The sequence below is a fragment of the Odontomachus brunneus genome, unplaced genomic scaffold (assembly GCF_010583005.1).
Source record: "Odontomachus brunneus isolate Ranch 3 - 2012 unplaced genomic scaffold, Obru_v1 Obru_scaffold_047, whole genome shotgun sequence".
NCBI lineage: Eukaryota > Metazoa > Arthropoda > Insecta > Hymenoptera > Formicidae > Odontomachus > Odontomachus brunneus.
In genome coordinates this window covers 1,977,460-1,993,236 of record NW_022639497.1, presented here as the reverse complement: position 1 = coordinate 1,993,236, position 15,777 = coordinate 1,977,460, and the positions used below count along the sequence as shown (strand labels likewise).

At 42.8% G+C, this 15,777-nt stretch overlaps 1 protein-coding gene across 2 annotated transcripts in view; it reads left to right on the top strand.

Moving 5' to 3' along the window:
* The window catches only part of LOC116844807 (ras-related and estrogen-regulated growth inhibitor-like), a 63,861-nt gene that overhangs the window by 23,525 nt on the left and 24,559 nt on the right, over positions 1 to 15,777 (top strand). For both annotated transcript variants that reach the window (XM_032816855.1, XM_032816854.1), the window contains exons 3-4: positions 2,572 to 2,628; positions 8,329 to 8,405. In XM_032816855.1, coding sequence (XP_032672746.1) covers positions 2,572 to 2,628; positions 8,329 to 8,405 — 134 coding nt within the window. The remainder of the gene's footprint in view (positions 1 to 2,571; positions 2,629 to 8,328; positions 8,406 to 15,777) is intronic.

Below are 15,777 nucleotides of genomic sequence, written 5' to 3'. Positions count from 1 at the left end.
CTCTCTCTCTCTCTCTCTCTCTCGCTCGCTCGCTCGCTCGCTCGCTCACTCACTCACTCACTCACTCACTTACTCACTCACTCTCTGCCTCCTCTTATCCACGGCGATCGTGGCCGTAATTACTATTTTCTTACGTCCACCAGCGCGCGACTTATCCTCCAACGATCTATCTATAGAACCCCGCGCTGGCAACCATCGCACGTCGGCGGAATGGCACCGCGAATGGCTACGTTTTGCTCGTACCGTTGCATCTTCCACATTACACACAATTCTCCGCAGGTGACTTAATCGGCTCCCTCCTCTCATTCTTCTCCTCTTCGTTCTCCTGTCCTTCCTGTTCGGTCCCTTCTTCTTTTTCCTTCTTCTTCTTCTTGTACCTTTTCGTTTCGCGCGGAGAGCCACTCGCACAATCGATCGAGGCACTCTTCTCCATTCGGTGGCGAAGATTCGGTAGCTCCTCGGAACTTTGTCTGCGAACAGTGTAGTAATAATTGAACCGTTTTGTCGCTTAATTCATGCTCTTACTTCATTAAACTTTACTTGATCACCCCATATTTTACGGAGAACCAGTCGATCGAAGGACTCATTTCTATTTGGATTCAGCAGCTTTTCGGAGTTCCGTCCGCAAACAACACGCTGATAATTAAGCCGTTTTATCGTTCTATACGATACTTTTGCTTGATTGAACTTTACTCGGTCTCCTCGCAAAATATCCGTCTCGAATTCTTCTCTCGCGGATTTCGTCGCAGCTGACGGCCAAAGCTTTAATTTACCAAAATTAAGGGCTGCTGAAAAACGTCTCACATTTCTCATGGCCTATCCGTTTCATCACGACAATCCGTGCGAGTCGTCCGTTACTTTCGTCCGTCATAAATACGACGTTGTCGCAGTGACCGCGCACCGCCAACTCGAGAGCGCTTGACCCCGCGTAGATAAGAACTTTATAAACGCCCTGTATCTCCGGCTCGAGTGTCGGGTTTCCCTCGCGTTTCGGCTTCGACGTGATGGAGAGCATGCTTTCATTAGACCCCACGCTTGGCACAGATCGTCGTTGGGACTATTAGGCATTAGGAGCAACATTCTCGTGTCCACATCAATTACTCCGGTTCGCGCTACGTGTATAGGATTACGCGTGACGTCGCCTCGGTTTGATGACAGTCATCTGTAAGGGAGAGTGTGCGTCCACTCGATTACGTGGGTAGCTCGGTATAGACCGCTAATAATCCGCGATGTCGTTGAAAGTTTAACCTTTCAGAGAGGATCCCTATTTTTAATTGATTAAAAATATGACATGTCATCGGCGGCGCGTAGCGTCGATTACGCTTCGCCATGGCGTGCGTGTGACTACAGTTTATTTCTTCTTTATATGTAATAAAGTATAAATAAATATAAAGAAGATAAGCGAATGAGAGGAAGAGAGCATACGAATTTATGAATCGCATATCTAGATTCCTTTTCTGTTTATTGCCATTTTCTTTGAAAAATTTTGGAAAACAGATTCTTCTATTTTTTATCTTTATTTTTATTATAAGTTAAAAAAATATACAATTTAAGAGGAATTTGATATTTTATCACGAAATTTCTCCGAGCATGCCACTTAAGGAGTTAAACGTACACTGATCCTACAGAATATATAAACGTCACAGAGTTCAGGTCAAAAGCAGGGTTGAAATTTCAAGTCGGGATGTTTCAATATGCAGGACGTCTAGACGTTCCTTTTGAATAAAACACGATGCAAAATGGCGCACTATTCATGCGCGTGTTCATTACAATTACATCGATTGAAAAATAGAAATCCCATTCTCGAGGGGATCCAATTGGTTCATTGGCTTTTCGGTCATATGTTTGAAGCGCCGTTGAAATATTGTGTCCAGCTGCGCGGAGATATTTCGAAGATGTACACTCTATCTCTCATCTCAGCAAATAGCTCACGAATGAAGTTCTATATTCCGTTTACGCTCGTGTCTGCCTCTCCTCTCTTTTCCTATCTGCATGATATTCTCCTTCTCTCATTTTCTCTTTCATCGCCGTCGTCGCCGTCGTCGTCGTCGTCGTCGTCGTCGTCGTCGTCGTCGTCGTCGTCGTTGCCGAGACCGACGACAGATTTATAAACGGTGTACCTACGAGTACGGAGCGGCACGAATCTATGTAGCTAATAAGTCTTCAAGGGTCGAACGACGACGACGACGACGACGACAACGACGACGACGACGACGGCTAGGACGACGCGAGGAGGAACGTCGCCGACATGTTGAATCCTAGGCCGCGTTTTGCGCGGTGCAACGAAACGAAATTTATGAAGCAAGAAATTTATCGGCAATCCGCGAGAACCCGTTCCGATATTTATGGTTTCTTTATTAACGGGCGATGGAAGTGAGTTAATGGCGTTTCAACACCTGCGCGCAGGAGCGCGTCTTGCAGCCGGGGACGCTGAAATACGAATAGATACGTTTGCTCTCGACGCGATTCTACATTTAATTTCGCCACTCAACGTATCCGACCGCACCGTATTTTTCGCGCGAGATTAGTTCTCGCATTTTCTGATCGACCTCTCTTCTCTTTCTGTTGCAGCCGTCGTTGTGCGGTACCTGACGAGGCGATACATCGGCGAGTACAGCTCGACCAGCGGTGAGTGCTTTCTTTCGTTATTATCCCCTTGCTTCGCGCGCGCGAATGTAATTACCGGCGCGAAATACCCGCGCAAAACGCCGAACAATCGCGATTACCCGCTCCCAATTTCGAGAGGTATCACGACCTAAATAAATGTCCTATCTGAAAGTGCCCTCCCGCCACGCTATATCGGCTTTATAATCTCGCGAGAGGGGCGGCTCCGGCTCACGCGCGAAATGCTCACCCCGGCTTGCAAAGGCGAGCGCGAGTCTAAATCTTGATCAGTTCCCCTCGCGTGCTCAGCCGTGCGCCGTCCGGAAAAATCCGCCGTGAAATATTCTCGCGCTCAAAACCGGACTCTAATTCAAGGGTATCCGTGAAAAATCTTAATCATGGCGCCTCGCGAGCGACGTCCCGAGGGCATATCCTAGCGGTCACAGAAATACGCGAGATAGAACGAAGGGCTCTCTCTCTCTCTCTCTCTTCCTCTCTCTGTATAAGGAGGGACGCGAGGTTTATAGAGATAGATCGAGAAAGGGAGAGAGAGAGAGAGAGAGAGAGAGACGCAACAAACACAGCGCCGGACCCGAGGAGGGCGGAGATTTAAACACTCGATATGAAATAGAGCCTATGGGGAGGGTCCGCAGAATGCAGATCTCTCCCATAACTCATACAGGCTACTTCGCCATAATAATTGCCGTGCACGCCCGCGGACGTGTAAGCTACGACGGCGAGTTTCGCGGATATCCGCCGCTTGGAAAAATCGCTCCGCTCGCACCCCGGTGAAGTATTGTCCTCTTAACCCTGAACCGTCACTTGTATTTTTCTAACACCTGTGTGTGCGACCACACCGGCCAGCCACGTCTTCGCCACGTTTCTTGGTTACTTAAACGCCGCGCCGCCGTTTTTGTGGCGATCCTGTCGGTTACGGCGGCGTTACGTGACGATAATCGGAGAGCCCGAATTAAATGTGATTGCTAGAAAAGTATGCAAATTTATGTTTGACTAGGAAAGATCGCTGCTGGCATTGCGAACGGTGAGCGTGCGCTTAGTTTCAGGATTAAACTTCCTTTCGGGCGGGAAATTGTTTTTTGGATTAGGAAAATATATTAGCGAAAGTTGCTGCATCGCGAATGTCATCGCGTGCGTTGTGCTCGTGTGTTTGTCGAATGTAGGTTTTTGGCGTTTCGCGCGGATTTTCGTGCTCGATATATTTACGTATTTGCTCGCGTGTCCAAGTTATATCGGGACCTTCGATTTTCTTCGTTCAATTGATCGTTACTCAAATGGCTCAAATGGAAAACACAAGCTTCTCCACTCGAGATTTATAAGTCTGGGACCGAGTGTCTCTCTGCAGGAAGTTTCTCTTCACTTTCCTCGCAACCGCGTCCACGTAACGCGCGGAAAGCTTCCCCGCACAATAGCGCAATCATCGATTTATCGAATTTCTCTCGTGTAACTGGCAGTCGGAATCAATCTTGATCTCGATCGATCTAGCCGCGATCGATAATGCCGGACGAAAGTGGAAGGAAGGGCGCCGCGAGTGGTCCGGCCATCGGTATTAATTAATTTCCTGGGAAAATGATGGATAATCACCGTTGAACGTAACCAGGAAGCGGATAATCTCGCGTGTCCCCCCTCGCGCGCGCGCGCGCGCAACTGGGAGAGGGAGGGATAATCGCTCAATCGATCCTCAAAGATGACGCCGTGGGCGCTACGATCCGATCGAGAGCCGTCCATCGTTGGGCATCGGTAAAAAATGATAAGAATGACGACCGATAAAAAGAGCCGCGGCGCAGACACGACAGGTAGTCCGGGGATATTATACACAGGCGCTGTGCGCCTCTAAATAAACCCTAAAAAGTACCGGAGGCATAAAACAGCGTCGGAGCAGGTTGCCTCAATCTAGAGATAAATTATTTCTATCGCGCGTGCATATAGAAAATAGATAGAAATCAAAGTATCTCTTTATTTATTTATTTATTTATTTTTTGTAACTTTCTTTACGCTTTCTAAGACACACGCGCTTTACCGAGACGGCGCGCTCGTAAAATTTGAGGGAATTTATTCCGGCGCCTTTGTTTATTTTAAGACTTTGAGACATCGAAAAATGTGGAAACTTTGGATTTTCGAGTGTGTTAAGAACTTTGGCGTTTCGCCAAACTTACAAATTGGCTAAGATTGAAGTGGCATTCACGGTGATCATGATTCACGGCAATGGCATATTTTCTTCTCTCCTTCTCTGCTTCTCTCTCTCTCTCTCTCTCTCTCTCTCTTCCCCCCTCTCTCTTTCCCGGTACATCTCGTGTGAAACGAATCGAAAATACATCGACACTTCGTGCGACTCGTGCGGATTACCGCGCACACTTTCGTTCCCGGTCGTTGGAGAATCACTTTTCCGAAGAAAACGCCCTCGAACGGTGAAAGCGGGGCCATTGATTTCCTTCGGCTGGTCCGCGTAGGTGATGTGGCGAGGGAATCGTGGAAAAATTCTACCGGGCAATAAATTAGCAGAAATTAGTACCTCCTCTATTAATCTAAAATAAAATAATCGTAAGTCGTCGTGCGCGCGTACAGAAGAGATATTATTCTAAAATTTTCTAATGCATTAGAGAAATCGCGTTACGTCGTGATAGACATTATTTGCAGAATTAATCTCTAAAGGAATATCTCGAGATCCTTGAAGATAAGACGCGAGAAAAATATTGCGAGGGCGTAGGAATTTGAGGATAAAAAAAGAAATCTCTAAATATAAATGTAAAATGCCAAAACGATTCGGGAGAGTCTATAGATTTATAGCCCGCACTGCTCGCTAGATCTCTATTAGATCTTCGCGGGTGGAACAAAAAAAGAAACGGCAGATCTATAAATCTAGGCATCTCCTCTCTCGACGATAGCGATTTCAGTTACTTTCGAAACGGCCGCGCGTTATTGGCTCCCATCAGCACCACTTAAATTTGATCTCTCTGAGTAAGATCGAGGATGATCTGCCACGGCGATTCCGATTACAAGGCATTCGTACGAGCGCTACGTTTTGCGGGGCACGAGGATAATCGGTCCTTTTCATCTCTCGCCACGAGATGCAGCCGGCGCTTGTTATTATTTCGATCTCGATTAACAATGCAAATCTCTCCTTGCGTGGAATAATTCTAGGCAATGATTTAGAAAGCGAGTCTCGTTGTGCATTGTCGGCCCCCCTCGCGAGCGCGGATGGGAACGTTTTGTCCGCGCGGAGAGAAGATTGCATCGTGCATCTCGATCGCTCGATAGATTCACGATAGATAGATCACGTATACCGTGGACGGATCCACGGCAAAAGCCGAATCCACTCTCGGTGACAGTTATCGTGCCCGATCGTATTCGTCGAAAGTGTGTCGTTATTTTCTTTTTCCTTTTTCTTTTTCGAGTGGCAATCTTCGTACTCCTAATTTACTTTCGAGCTCATACACACAGAAAAATACATATTGCATACGAATAGATGTTTGTTTCAGATATTTAATAAGTTTATACATCTGCAAATCTATCTTGAGTTTCACCACAAGCCATCCCGAGTTGAAATTTTTATCCTATTTTCAGCCTCACTATTCCATTCAACATCTATTTTGACGCTAAAGAAAGTGAAAAAGAAAATTTCGGACATCATTAGAGTTAAAGTAGGAGTAAACTGTATCATTAGAATTAAACTTATTTTACAAAATTAACTTCTACTGCGTTGTAAAATTCTAAATTTAACATAGGGTCAAAATTTCGACTCGAGATCACATTTATTCAAAATATATTATAAATCTTGGTAAGCTTAGCATTTCAATCAAAAATATGAAAACAAAAATTCGGTTTGTTTATCACATATAAAATCGAATTAACTTTTTCTTTGATAAAGTTCTATAACATTCTGGTAGACAGGATAAATTCCTCTTTTCACTACATAAATAATGATCTTTTCCAGAATTTGTGATAGGTATGTTTCAAGATTATTATCGAAAAAATATTCTTTATTGGAAATAACTATTACTTAAAAAAAAAGGAAACTGAACTGAGCAGTAAAATGATATTTTTTGTGTGCGTGATTTCTTTTCGAGAGTGCAGTTTTCTCTCCTACTAGTGAAATTCCTTCCTGCACGCGATTTGACTCTTAGATTCTCGATCGTTGCTTAAATTACGGACCGTCCGTATCTCTTAGATCTGATTCTTTTTTAAACTCGATTATATCACTCGCGCACACTCGCAGATTGCTCGCAGGTTTCTTTCCACACGTGTCTCGCATGGGCCGCGTTTCCTCGCACTCTCGGAAGCCTTTTTCAGCATGTCGATATTTCTTCTACGAGGATGCAATGAATTTTCCGTCGCAACGCTCGGTCAAATCGTTTCTCCATCAGCATTGTCCGGCAATAAAACTTTCTCGAGCGTAACGGTCGCTAATATAACGAGCATCCTTATTTGCTTGTTTCTGCGCCTCCCCGACACTTCGCTGCTGACTACGAGGTGTTTATGAGTTTATTTATCGTTTATTTATTACACCTATCCTGTTAGAGCTACTGTGTTCGACTTGCTTCCGCGTCTTCTCTCCTTCTTCGTGGTGCGCATTCTCTGAGCGCACTCTAATCAACTTTGAGAAATACGAGTTTTCCCTTTTTCGTTCGCTCGCCTGCCTCCTCGTCCCTCTCCCTCCCGAAGATACAAACTAAAACTCTGAAAGTTCCATTTGCTAAAAACGTTAAGAGCGATAAAATATCGAGGCGTAAAAATCCTATTACTTCAGTACTCAAACTCGGCGAACTCAAGGATCTAAAAATTCTATGATTTACACGAAGAGAATGTTATATAGTTTGCTCTTTTGATATAAATTCTTTTCAATTTTACCGTGTTCCTAGTAGCGCAGAAATAGACTATCAGTAAGAATCAGTAAGACTATCAGTTTATCTTACTAAGAAACATAGCAAATTTTTTAATAGCACATTCCAGTTCCTAAGATATAAACAGCACATGGCGGCAAAATATCGATCTACTCTTGTATTTAGAAAAATCTATAGTAAGTTTTATTTTACAAAATTCCTTCCGCGTAGATTCATTCACGCATAAATTTTAGGCAAATTTTTAATATTATATTTCAGTTCCTAAAATATAAATAGCATATATGGAATGAAAGCATAGTCAATTACTGCTATAAAATTCTCTCTGTGTGTTATCTCGGTTCCGGATAAAAGATATAACTATTTAAAGATTTGGATGCGCGTTCAAAGATATAAAATTATGAAGCATTCAAATTATGAAGCTTCAAATAGGTAAGAAGGATGCAAAAAGATACGAGAGACGATAATGAATAATGTATGCAACAGTTGGAATACGCGCGATTAAAAAATGTCTCGTTTTTCGATCACGCGCGAATTTCAAGCGAAAGCCACGTGTCATTGTCAATGGTCGTAATGACACAGCAGTGAGCGTCAGCGTAACTAATTGGAATTGTCGTTACTAACCGCTCCGAGGGACTTTCGCGCATTAGCCGCGTTTTCTAACCATGGGAAAATGTCGCCGTTGAACTTCTCCGAGGAGATCGAAGTATCGGTCGAAATAACGTCGATTAAGAAAGATTACTTCGCTGTCGTCAATTTGTACTTCGCGTGTCCCGCCAGCCATTCACGGCGATCGTAATTTCGCTCGCAAAGGCAAAGTATTAATAGGGACAAGCGTCGAGCTTATGGTTTTTCTTGTTTGTTGCAGATTTCCTCTATCGACACAGCGTCACTATCGACAATGTCACGACGGAAGTCGAGATTCTGGACACCTCCAGGTGCGAGGTGAGTCTGTATTACAATCAATATAAAATCGTATAAAAGATATTTTATCTCTGAAGAATAAAATAACAAAAATAGATCATCTAAAATCCTTTAGAATAAAAACGAAAAGATCGCTACTTTTCATGAGGCTTGATACTTTGGGTGGAGATTTATTGACAAATTTTCCAGATTGCAAATTAAAACATTCTTGTCTGCCTCATGTCTTCGCGAACGACAGTTCTTTCGAGTCGAAATTTTAGCCCTACTTTGAACATGAATTTTCTAACATTCGTATATTCTGAAGAACCAATGTATCTGTAATGTACGGCAAGAAACATTTTGCATTTGTATTGAAATTTGATCTGCAGGAAAATGTTTTGTTTAATATGTTACATTGTGTTATTTTGACTGTTCCGTGTTGAATTTATATTCACCATTTGTAAATGTTAAAATGACACAATAGTGTCCAAGTGTTAGATTTTTGTGTTAATCTTTGAATAATTGTTTGCATTATTTATTTAAATATCTGTCTTGCGTTAAATCAACAATTAGAGTGCATAAATTGGGTATGTGAAATATATTTAACACAAAATGTTTTTACAGTGTATATTAACTAAATGAAAACTGAAATTCTGCTTAGCTTCTCTAAGTGGCAGAAAACGCACGAAAACGCACCGCTTGTAAGTTCTAAAAAGAGGACTTCTCGGTAAAGCTAGTAGGTTAAATCAACAGAGATTTCAAAGTATCAAAACAAGCGTTAAGTGGAATATTGAGGTTGAAATGTAGGCTCAAAATTTCGACTCGGGCTGCCTTAAAAGCGAACTCATTCGACAGCTTGATTTACTTATCTGAATTCACGTTCGGTTGCGTGTACTCGCGCGGGTAATAAATAATGCATCGATGCAACGGTATCCTGCGCATCTGTCCTTTCGTGAGTCTTTCATCCTTGCGGTCTTTGAGAGAGTCCTGCGTGCGCTCTCGAGACGAATCCGCCTTGCAACGCGTCCCGACGAGGCAGGATCTCTCAAAGGGCCTCGTCTAAATATATCTCTTTCCGACGGGCCCCCAGAGGGTCCACGAAACCCTTAAGGGTCCACGTCCGTCATACGCCGGTGAAATAACGAGCGACTCGCGAATTACGAAGCAGATATTCCTGTGGTATCCCCGCGAGGCGAAATCTTAATGCGATCGTCCGCGAGAATTCTGCGACTCGAATAACTTTTGCTCCGCAATTTTAAATAAGTAAGTACATTTATATGAAACTTAAGCAGAGAGCGGCAAGGATCAGACGTGATTTTCGGTCGATTGTATGACACATCAGATTTAGAGTACCCATCTCGAGCGTATTCGAATTGATTTCACTGCGCAGTGAAATATCGGCTTCATATACTTTCTATTTTTTATATGTTAAGAAATATACTTTCTAAGTTTTATATATACAGGGTACAGAGTATGACACGCGTACATTTGTACCCCTTACTTTCGAGGTACGCGAGAAAAAAGCTTTCTCCGATAAAAAAAAAAAAAGGAGAAGAAAGAAGATCGTTAAATCGAATCTCCACGCGGACGATCGGCTCCGGGTTGATCGTCTCTGCCTGACCTTTCCTAACCCGATTCTTCTAGAACACGGTAACGAACGTCGAGGCGGAAATCCTGCGAGCTGGCCCGTTAGACGTGTATTTGAATTGAATAACGATCGTCTTTAAATTCGAATCTAGGCGACTGCGATCGCGACCGTGCACGAACAACACGTGGGTCCACCTGTCGCGCAGCTAGGCGCTCGTAGAAATTCCAGCGGGGTCGCGTTAGAGTATGTCGGATGAGGCATTGTTCTCCTTTTTCGTGGAATCACCGTAGGTAGACGCGCAAGCTGCAGGAACTCGAACGATGATCGATTCACCTTGCCCTTTGGCGCCTAAATGTTACATCCATTCTCTTAAGGTCGATCAGTAAAAATACTTCTGATTAAATCAACAACAAAAAGAGCATTTCACCGACAATCAGTAAATGTGATTTTAGCAGAGACATTCCCACTTTACTGATTCATCTTATATCTCACTGATTTTCAAATTTAACTTTCTGCGTTTCTGACGATGAAACTATCGGTTTCCGTGCGATTTGCATGCAAACTATCTGTGTTTGCAAACTGCATCAATGGTAGAAACAATCGCTATTATCAACTGATTGTTTGCGCGAAATTTTTCTAATTGCAGCGCTATACATATAACTGAACCACCGGTTATAGCGCATTTCAATGAAGAATATACTGATTGTACTTTAGACAGAAAACCTTGGAGATTTAAAACATCTTGTCTGAGAATTTCGAATTCATCAATTTTTCCTAAATTTCGATGTTCCCTAAATTTTTGGATTTCAAGTTTTTATATCTTTAGGTGTTAAAGTCTTTTGGATGCTTTTTTCCCAAGCTGTGAAAATTCAGAATCGCGATGCGCTGTAATTTGGAAGTCTCGAAGTTGTAATTGTAGTTTCAAATTGCCAATGTTTCAAAGTCCTAATGTTTTCACTACGAAACTCTTCCAAACGCGGGCAATGGTCTTGTGATTTGATAATAGCGCGAATGGAGGATTACGCAGCGAGGAAACGAGTCGCGATTTATTTTTGTCAGACCCGCCGCGGCTCCGGTTCGTTTTGGCATTTAACCGTATCCTTCCCCTCGATGAGCGGTGAGAAAGTTCATTCATAGAAAGTATTTCCTGCATAAGTTCAAGTATTGCGACTCTCTGGCGCCTTTTCGACGTAGCAGAACGACTGCGTGCGTTTATTACTTTGGAGTTAAACGCGGACGTGCACTAAGGAACAAGCTTTCAATATCGCGTAATTTCACCGTCACGTTTCCATCAACTCACGCTTTAATGTCGTGTCGGAAAAGTATGCGAGTGTGATTAAAATATTAAAGAGATCGATATTATATCTCCCGTGAGAGAAATGAAAGCGACAGATTTGTGCTGTTAAATTATAATACCTCATAGAGATTCTCGCTCGGCGAGAACCGAAGTATCTCAAGCGATTAATAATGCAAAAGGCGATAACTTTTGAAAGACCGTTCGTTCCTCGCGTGGGCGGTGAAACGTATAATTTCCGGCGGTAGGCAGTTTTTGGCGGTAGTCGTTTTAAAGCGGATTTTCAAAAGCCGCTTCTCTCACGAGCCGCTTACACGCACGTTACTACACCGACACCCGTTGGTTATTCGGTAGCCCCGCAACGAGACTCGATCTGGGCCCGGGTTGTTTTTAGCAAACTGGTTCTTCTACCCGGGGCTCACAATTACCGGCTTCCTTTTTTGTGCTGCTCCCCAAATGTTTGCACCTGTCGCTTAAAAGGCCGCGAACCGTGATCCGCAGGATGGCACGCTAGACACGGATCTTCAGGTTCTAAGATCCGCAACGTCCTTTGATTCACTTCCTAGATTTCGAATTATCACAGCGATTAGATCGATCCGCAAAAATTTTCAATTTTTACATATGCGTATTTTTTGGTTCTTTCGACTACAGAGCTTTCAATTTTCCAAGTTGAGTTCAAGAAAATATCTTCAATCTATGCTTCTAAGTGGAGGGGGGGAGCAAGTATTCTCAAAATGTCATGTTGTGTTATCTTTCGAGAGAGCATCTCAGTCAATTATTGATCTTTGAACTCGTGAATCTCGATCTCCTGGAATTTAATTTCTGTTCGCTGCGAGGCGAATATTTTCGACACCGCTGCGCCATTAACTGGCGCTACACGACTCGCTGGCAAACAATGCTTGTCCATTTAGAGAACCTTGTACGTAGAACGCGTAAGGATGCATGCACCGTTACCGTCTGGATACAATAAATAATCTGGTACAGGAAGCGCGACGCTAGCGATTTGTACGTACGCGCATAAAATTACGTTTTAAACGCTTCCTTGCGCGCCGACAACGTTAGAATTCTAGAAAACATTTCAACGAGTAGTTCACGAGGATTCAAGTATCACGGACATTCTGATTAAACGATGGACTCGATATTTTTATGTATTTTTATCGCGCTGCAGACTTCATTAAATTTAAAGATTTAACATAGAACAAATTTGCAAATTTTTGGAAAATTATTTTTTCGTGAAGATGATTGCGCCAGATAAATAATATTGTAAAAGACAACTTATTTTTTTTAAGAAAAGAAACTTCGTTTTTAATTAATTAATCTAGAAAGAGCGCACAAATATATTTGCAAATTTTTAATGTTTTATTAGTAATATATTTTTATCCAAATAATAAAAAAAATTTTGTTTTATATTTCCACTTTACGCTTATTATCATATACAGAGTGTCTGACGATTTGCGACTCAGTCTTTACACTGAGAGAAAAAATAGTTGATCTAACTAGAATTATAGTTATTTTGGCCATATTTTTTGGTTGTTCTAACACGCTAATAGTAAACACGCTAGTAGTAACATGGACATAAGGTTATTATCATTAATATTATAGTAGAATTTAATAAAAAATAGTTTCCTCGATTATAATTCATAGTAATCATTTTTCTATGTAAGATAAACCGAAATTGTAGAAAGCTCCTTTGAATAACTAACAGTAAGATTTGAAAAATGGCATATAATTTTGCTATATAATTATAGTTTTAAATACCAAATATTTTTTTCTCAATGTATATACATACGAGCGTTCTTTATTTTACCGCTAGACACACACTGCATATTTTATCAAAAATTAATAAATTTGTTTTTTCATGATTCTTAATATAAAAAGAAAGTTTCAAATAAGACAAACATAGTCAATTTGAAAAAATTCGTACGATCCGGGAAGTCAGTATGGTGGCGCAGCGGAGGTGTCATGTTAGTCCTTTGACGTATATGAGAAAATTCTAGTTCAAAGACTGTAAAAGTGATTCACAAAATCGCCAGGAATGTAAGGGTTAATTTAATGATTCGTCTATACGCAGACATAGATTCCTCCGTAAGTTTCAATCTCAAGCCTCTCTTGAGGCTTTTTCGATTCTCAAGATGAGAATAGAAGCATCTCTCGAATTCTGTTATCTCGATCGCCGTGAAACCGATGATGGGAATGTTGTTGCGGAACAGGATCTAGGAAGATCGATATCGATGTGGATCAGTGTGGCAGTGGTGCAGGAAGTCGTCGCGTGGCTCTAGGTAGAAGATGCGGATCGTTAAATAAATACGCCATCGCAGCGCGGACACTTCTCTCTAACTCCCCTGTACCGATATATCACGTCCGCAGATGCGAGATTCCATTGTGAGCGGGACTTTTAGGTTGATCCCACTTTACACTCCCGGTAAATCTCCGCGAAACTCCTTGGCGTGCAACAGGATTAATCAATCCTGGACGACGCGCTGTTTATCTTGAGTTGCAACATTTACGAGCGGCGTATCGTTTTCATCTCGGCATTTTTCTTATCAGGTTGCATCGGCTATCAGTCACGTTCAACTTCAGCGGATCCGAAAGTGCGCGAGCAGTTGGAATTTTCTATACGACGTCTCGCGACTTTTTTCCGAAGATAATCTGTGATACTTTTTTGCTACTTTTTGCTTTTTTCGCATGGAGTCTCGAAATTTCACCTGAATTCCGCGTGGTCGATGCGTTCTCGTGGCCGGCCGAGCGCTCAAATTCTGCGATTCGACTTCTCAAGCGAGTTCCCAAGCTCGCGCGAGAGTTCGGATTACCGAAGCCTAAATTATCGAGGAACCCGCGTTCTCAGGTTTCCCGATGGAGAGAGAGACCCAGATACTGACTGTCTGAACTATCTGAAAGTCGTGCAACGGGTATTAGAATGAACAGCCGATAATTCGTCGCTAAGCTAAGACCTCGGCAGCGCCACTAAAATGCACAACGCATCGGACGTCCGCGCGCGGTGTAATCTTTCCAATTATCCCCAACATTCCTCTCACTTTTGCCGATATCTAAACGCGATGTTACGTTCTCCGGCGCATATTTAACGCTACGGGGGGAAGCGGTGTATAAATTTGCAAGCGTATCTCGTAATTCGACCGCGGCCACGATACGTTGCATATTATCGAGAGACATCATCGTTTCGCTTTCAAACGCGTCTCGTTGTTGAATCGCGATGCGTACCGTCCTCGCGCGCTCTTATCCCTCCCGCATAATGTGAGAAAATATTTTTTTTATAAAATTACGCATTTCGCGAACAGTGCGCCACTTGATCGAAAACACAACCGCCAGACACGCTCGATCTGTATTTTCTTTACAATTATTTTGCCAGAGTATTTATGTCGATGCTGAGACAATTTTCATATTTTTATATCGTTTAATTCAACACTCTGATTTAGCGATGATCACATTCAATTGTTCGAGTATTACGCACAATCTCTCTCTCTCTCTCTCTCTCTCTCTCACACATACTTTCTCTTCTCCCTTGAATTTATTGGTTATCGATACGCACATTCGCCGAGGAGACTTACCGATCCGAAGGCACGTAAATCGGCCGGACTTCTTCTCGTGAACCCCGAGCTATAATCAAGCGCGAGATGTTCTCGTCTCCTCTTTTTCCGCAACAAGACTTCTCCTCTCGATGATAGCTAATCGCGTTGCGCCGGACGTTGGAAAGATGCCGCGGCTTAAAGGGCACATAAGCCCTCGCCTAAACGCGCTCTAATCTACGGAATTATCCGTTTCCGACGTTTCTCTCCGCGTAACGTGCATCCCCGATATTCCGCGATATCCTGTGGACCCGCGTGTGAAGAAACGCGGCTGAGTGTGCGACGATACGGGTGCCGATCTACCGGCACTTAAAGTGCACGAACCCATTGAGCGCACGTGGTCAACGTCCGCTTTGCGCTCGTAGTTGTAGTCCTTTTCTATCTTTCTTTCTCTCTCTCTCTCTCTCTCTCTTTCTTTAACCAGACACCACGTACGATCTACTCGAGTAGCGGATAGCGATCCTCCAATCGCCGTTAAGATACGCCTGAAAATCGACCAACTTGGCCGATTCACCGTACAAATGTCCTCGCAGATAAGTGCGACTGCATGGCCGACTGCGCGATCTGCATTCGCTAACAAGGAAGCGCTCGCGGATCTATTCCAAGATCTTCGTTTATCCTGTTTATTAAAGTCTACCCTTAATCGTGAAACAGTCGATTAGTTTGTCTGTTACTAATCGCTATCGGCGATTCGTGTTCCGTCGAGAGTTTCGCGACTGCTCTCCGAAGCACGATCAGTGTATTCTTCACTGAGACAGTGTCTCACTTCACTTGCAATTGATATCAGTCATAGTTGGATCGACATAAAATATCTAAAAAATAAAATACATTTATTCGGTGGGTATTAATAGCGTACTTACTTAAATCTAACTTCTCTCGTTTGAATAGAATAGACAATTGCTTTCATGGAAAGCTGAGTTTAAAAAAAAAAATGTACGTTCTCTAAAA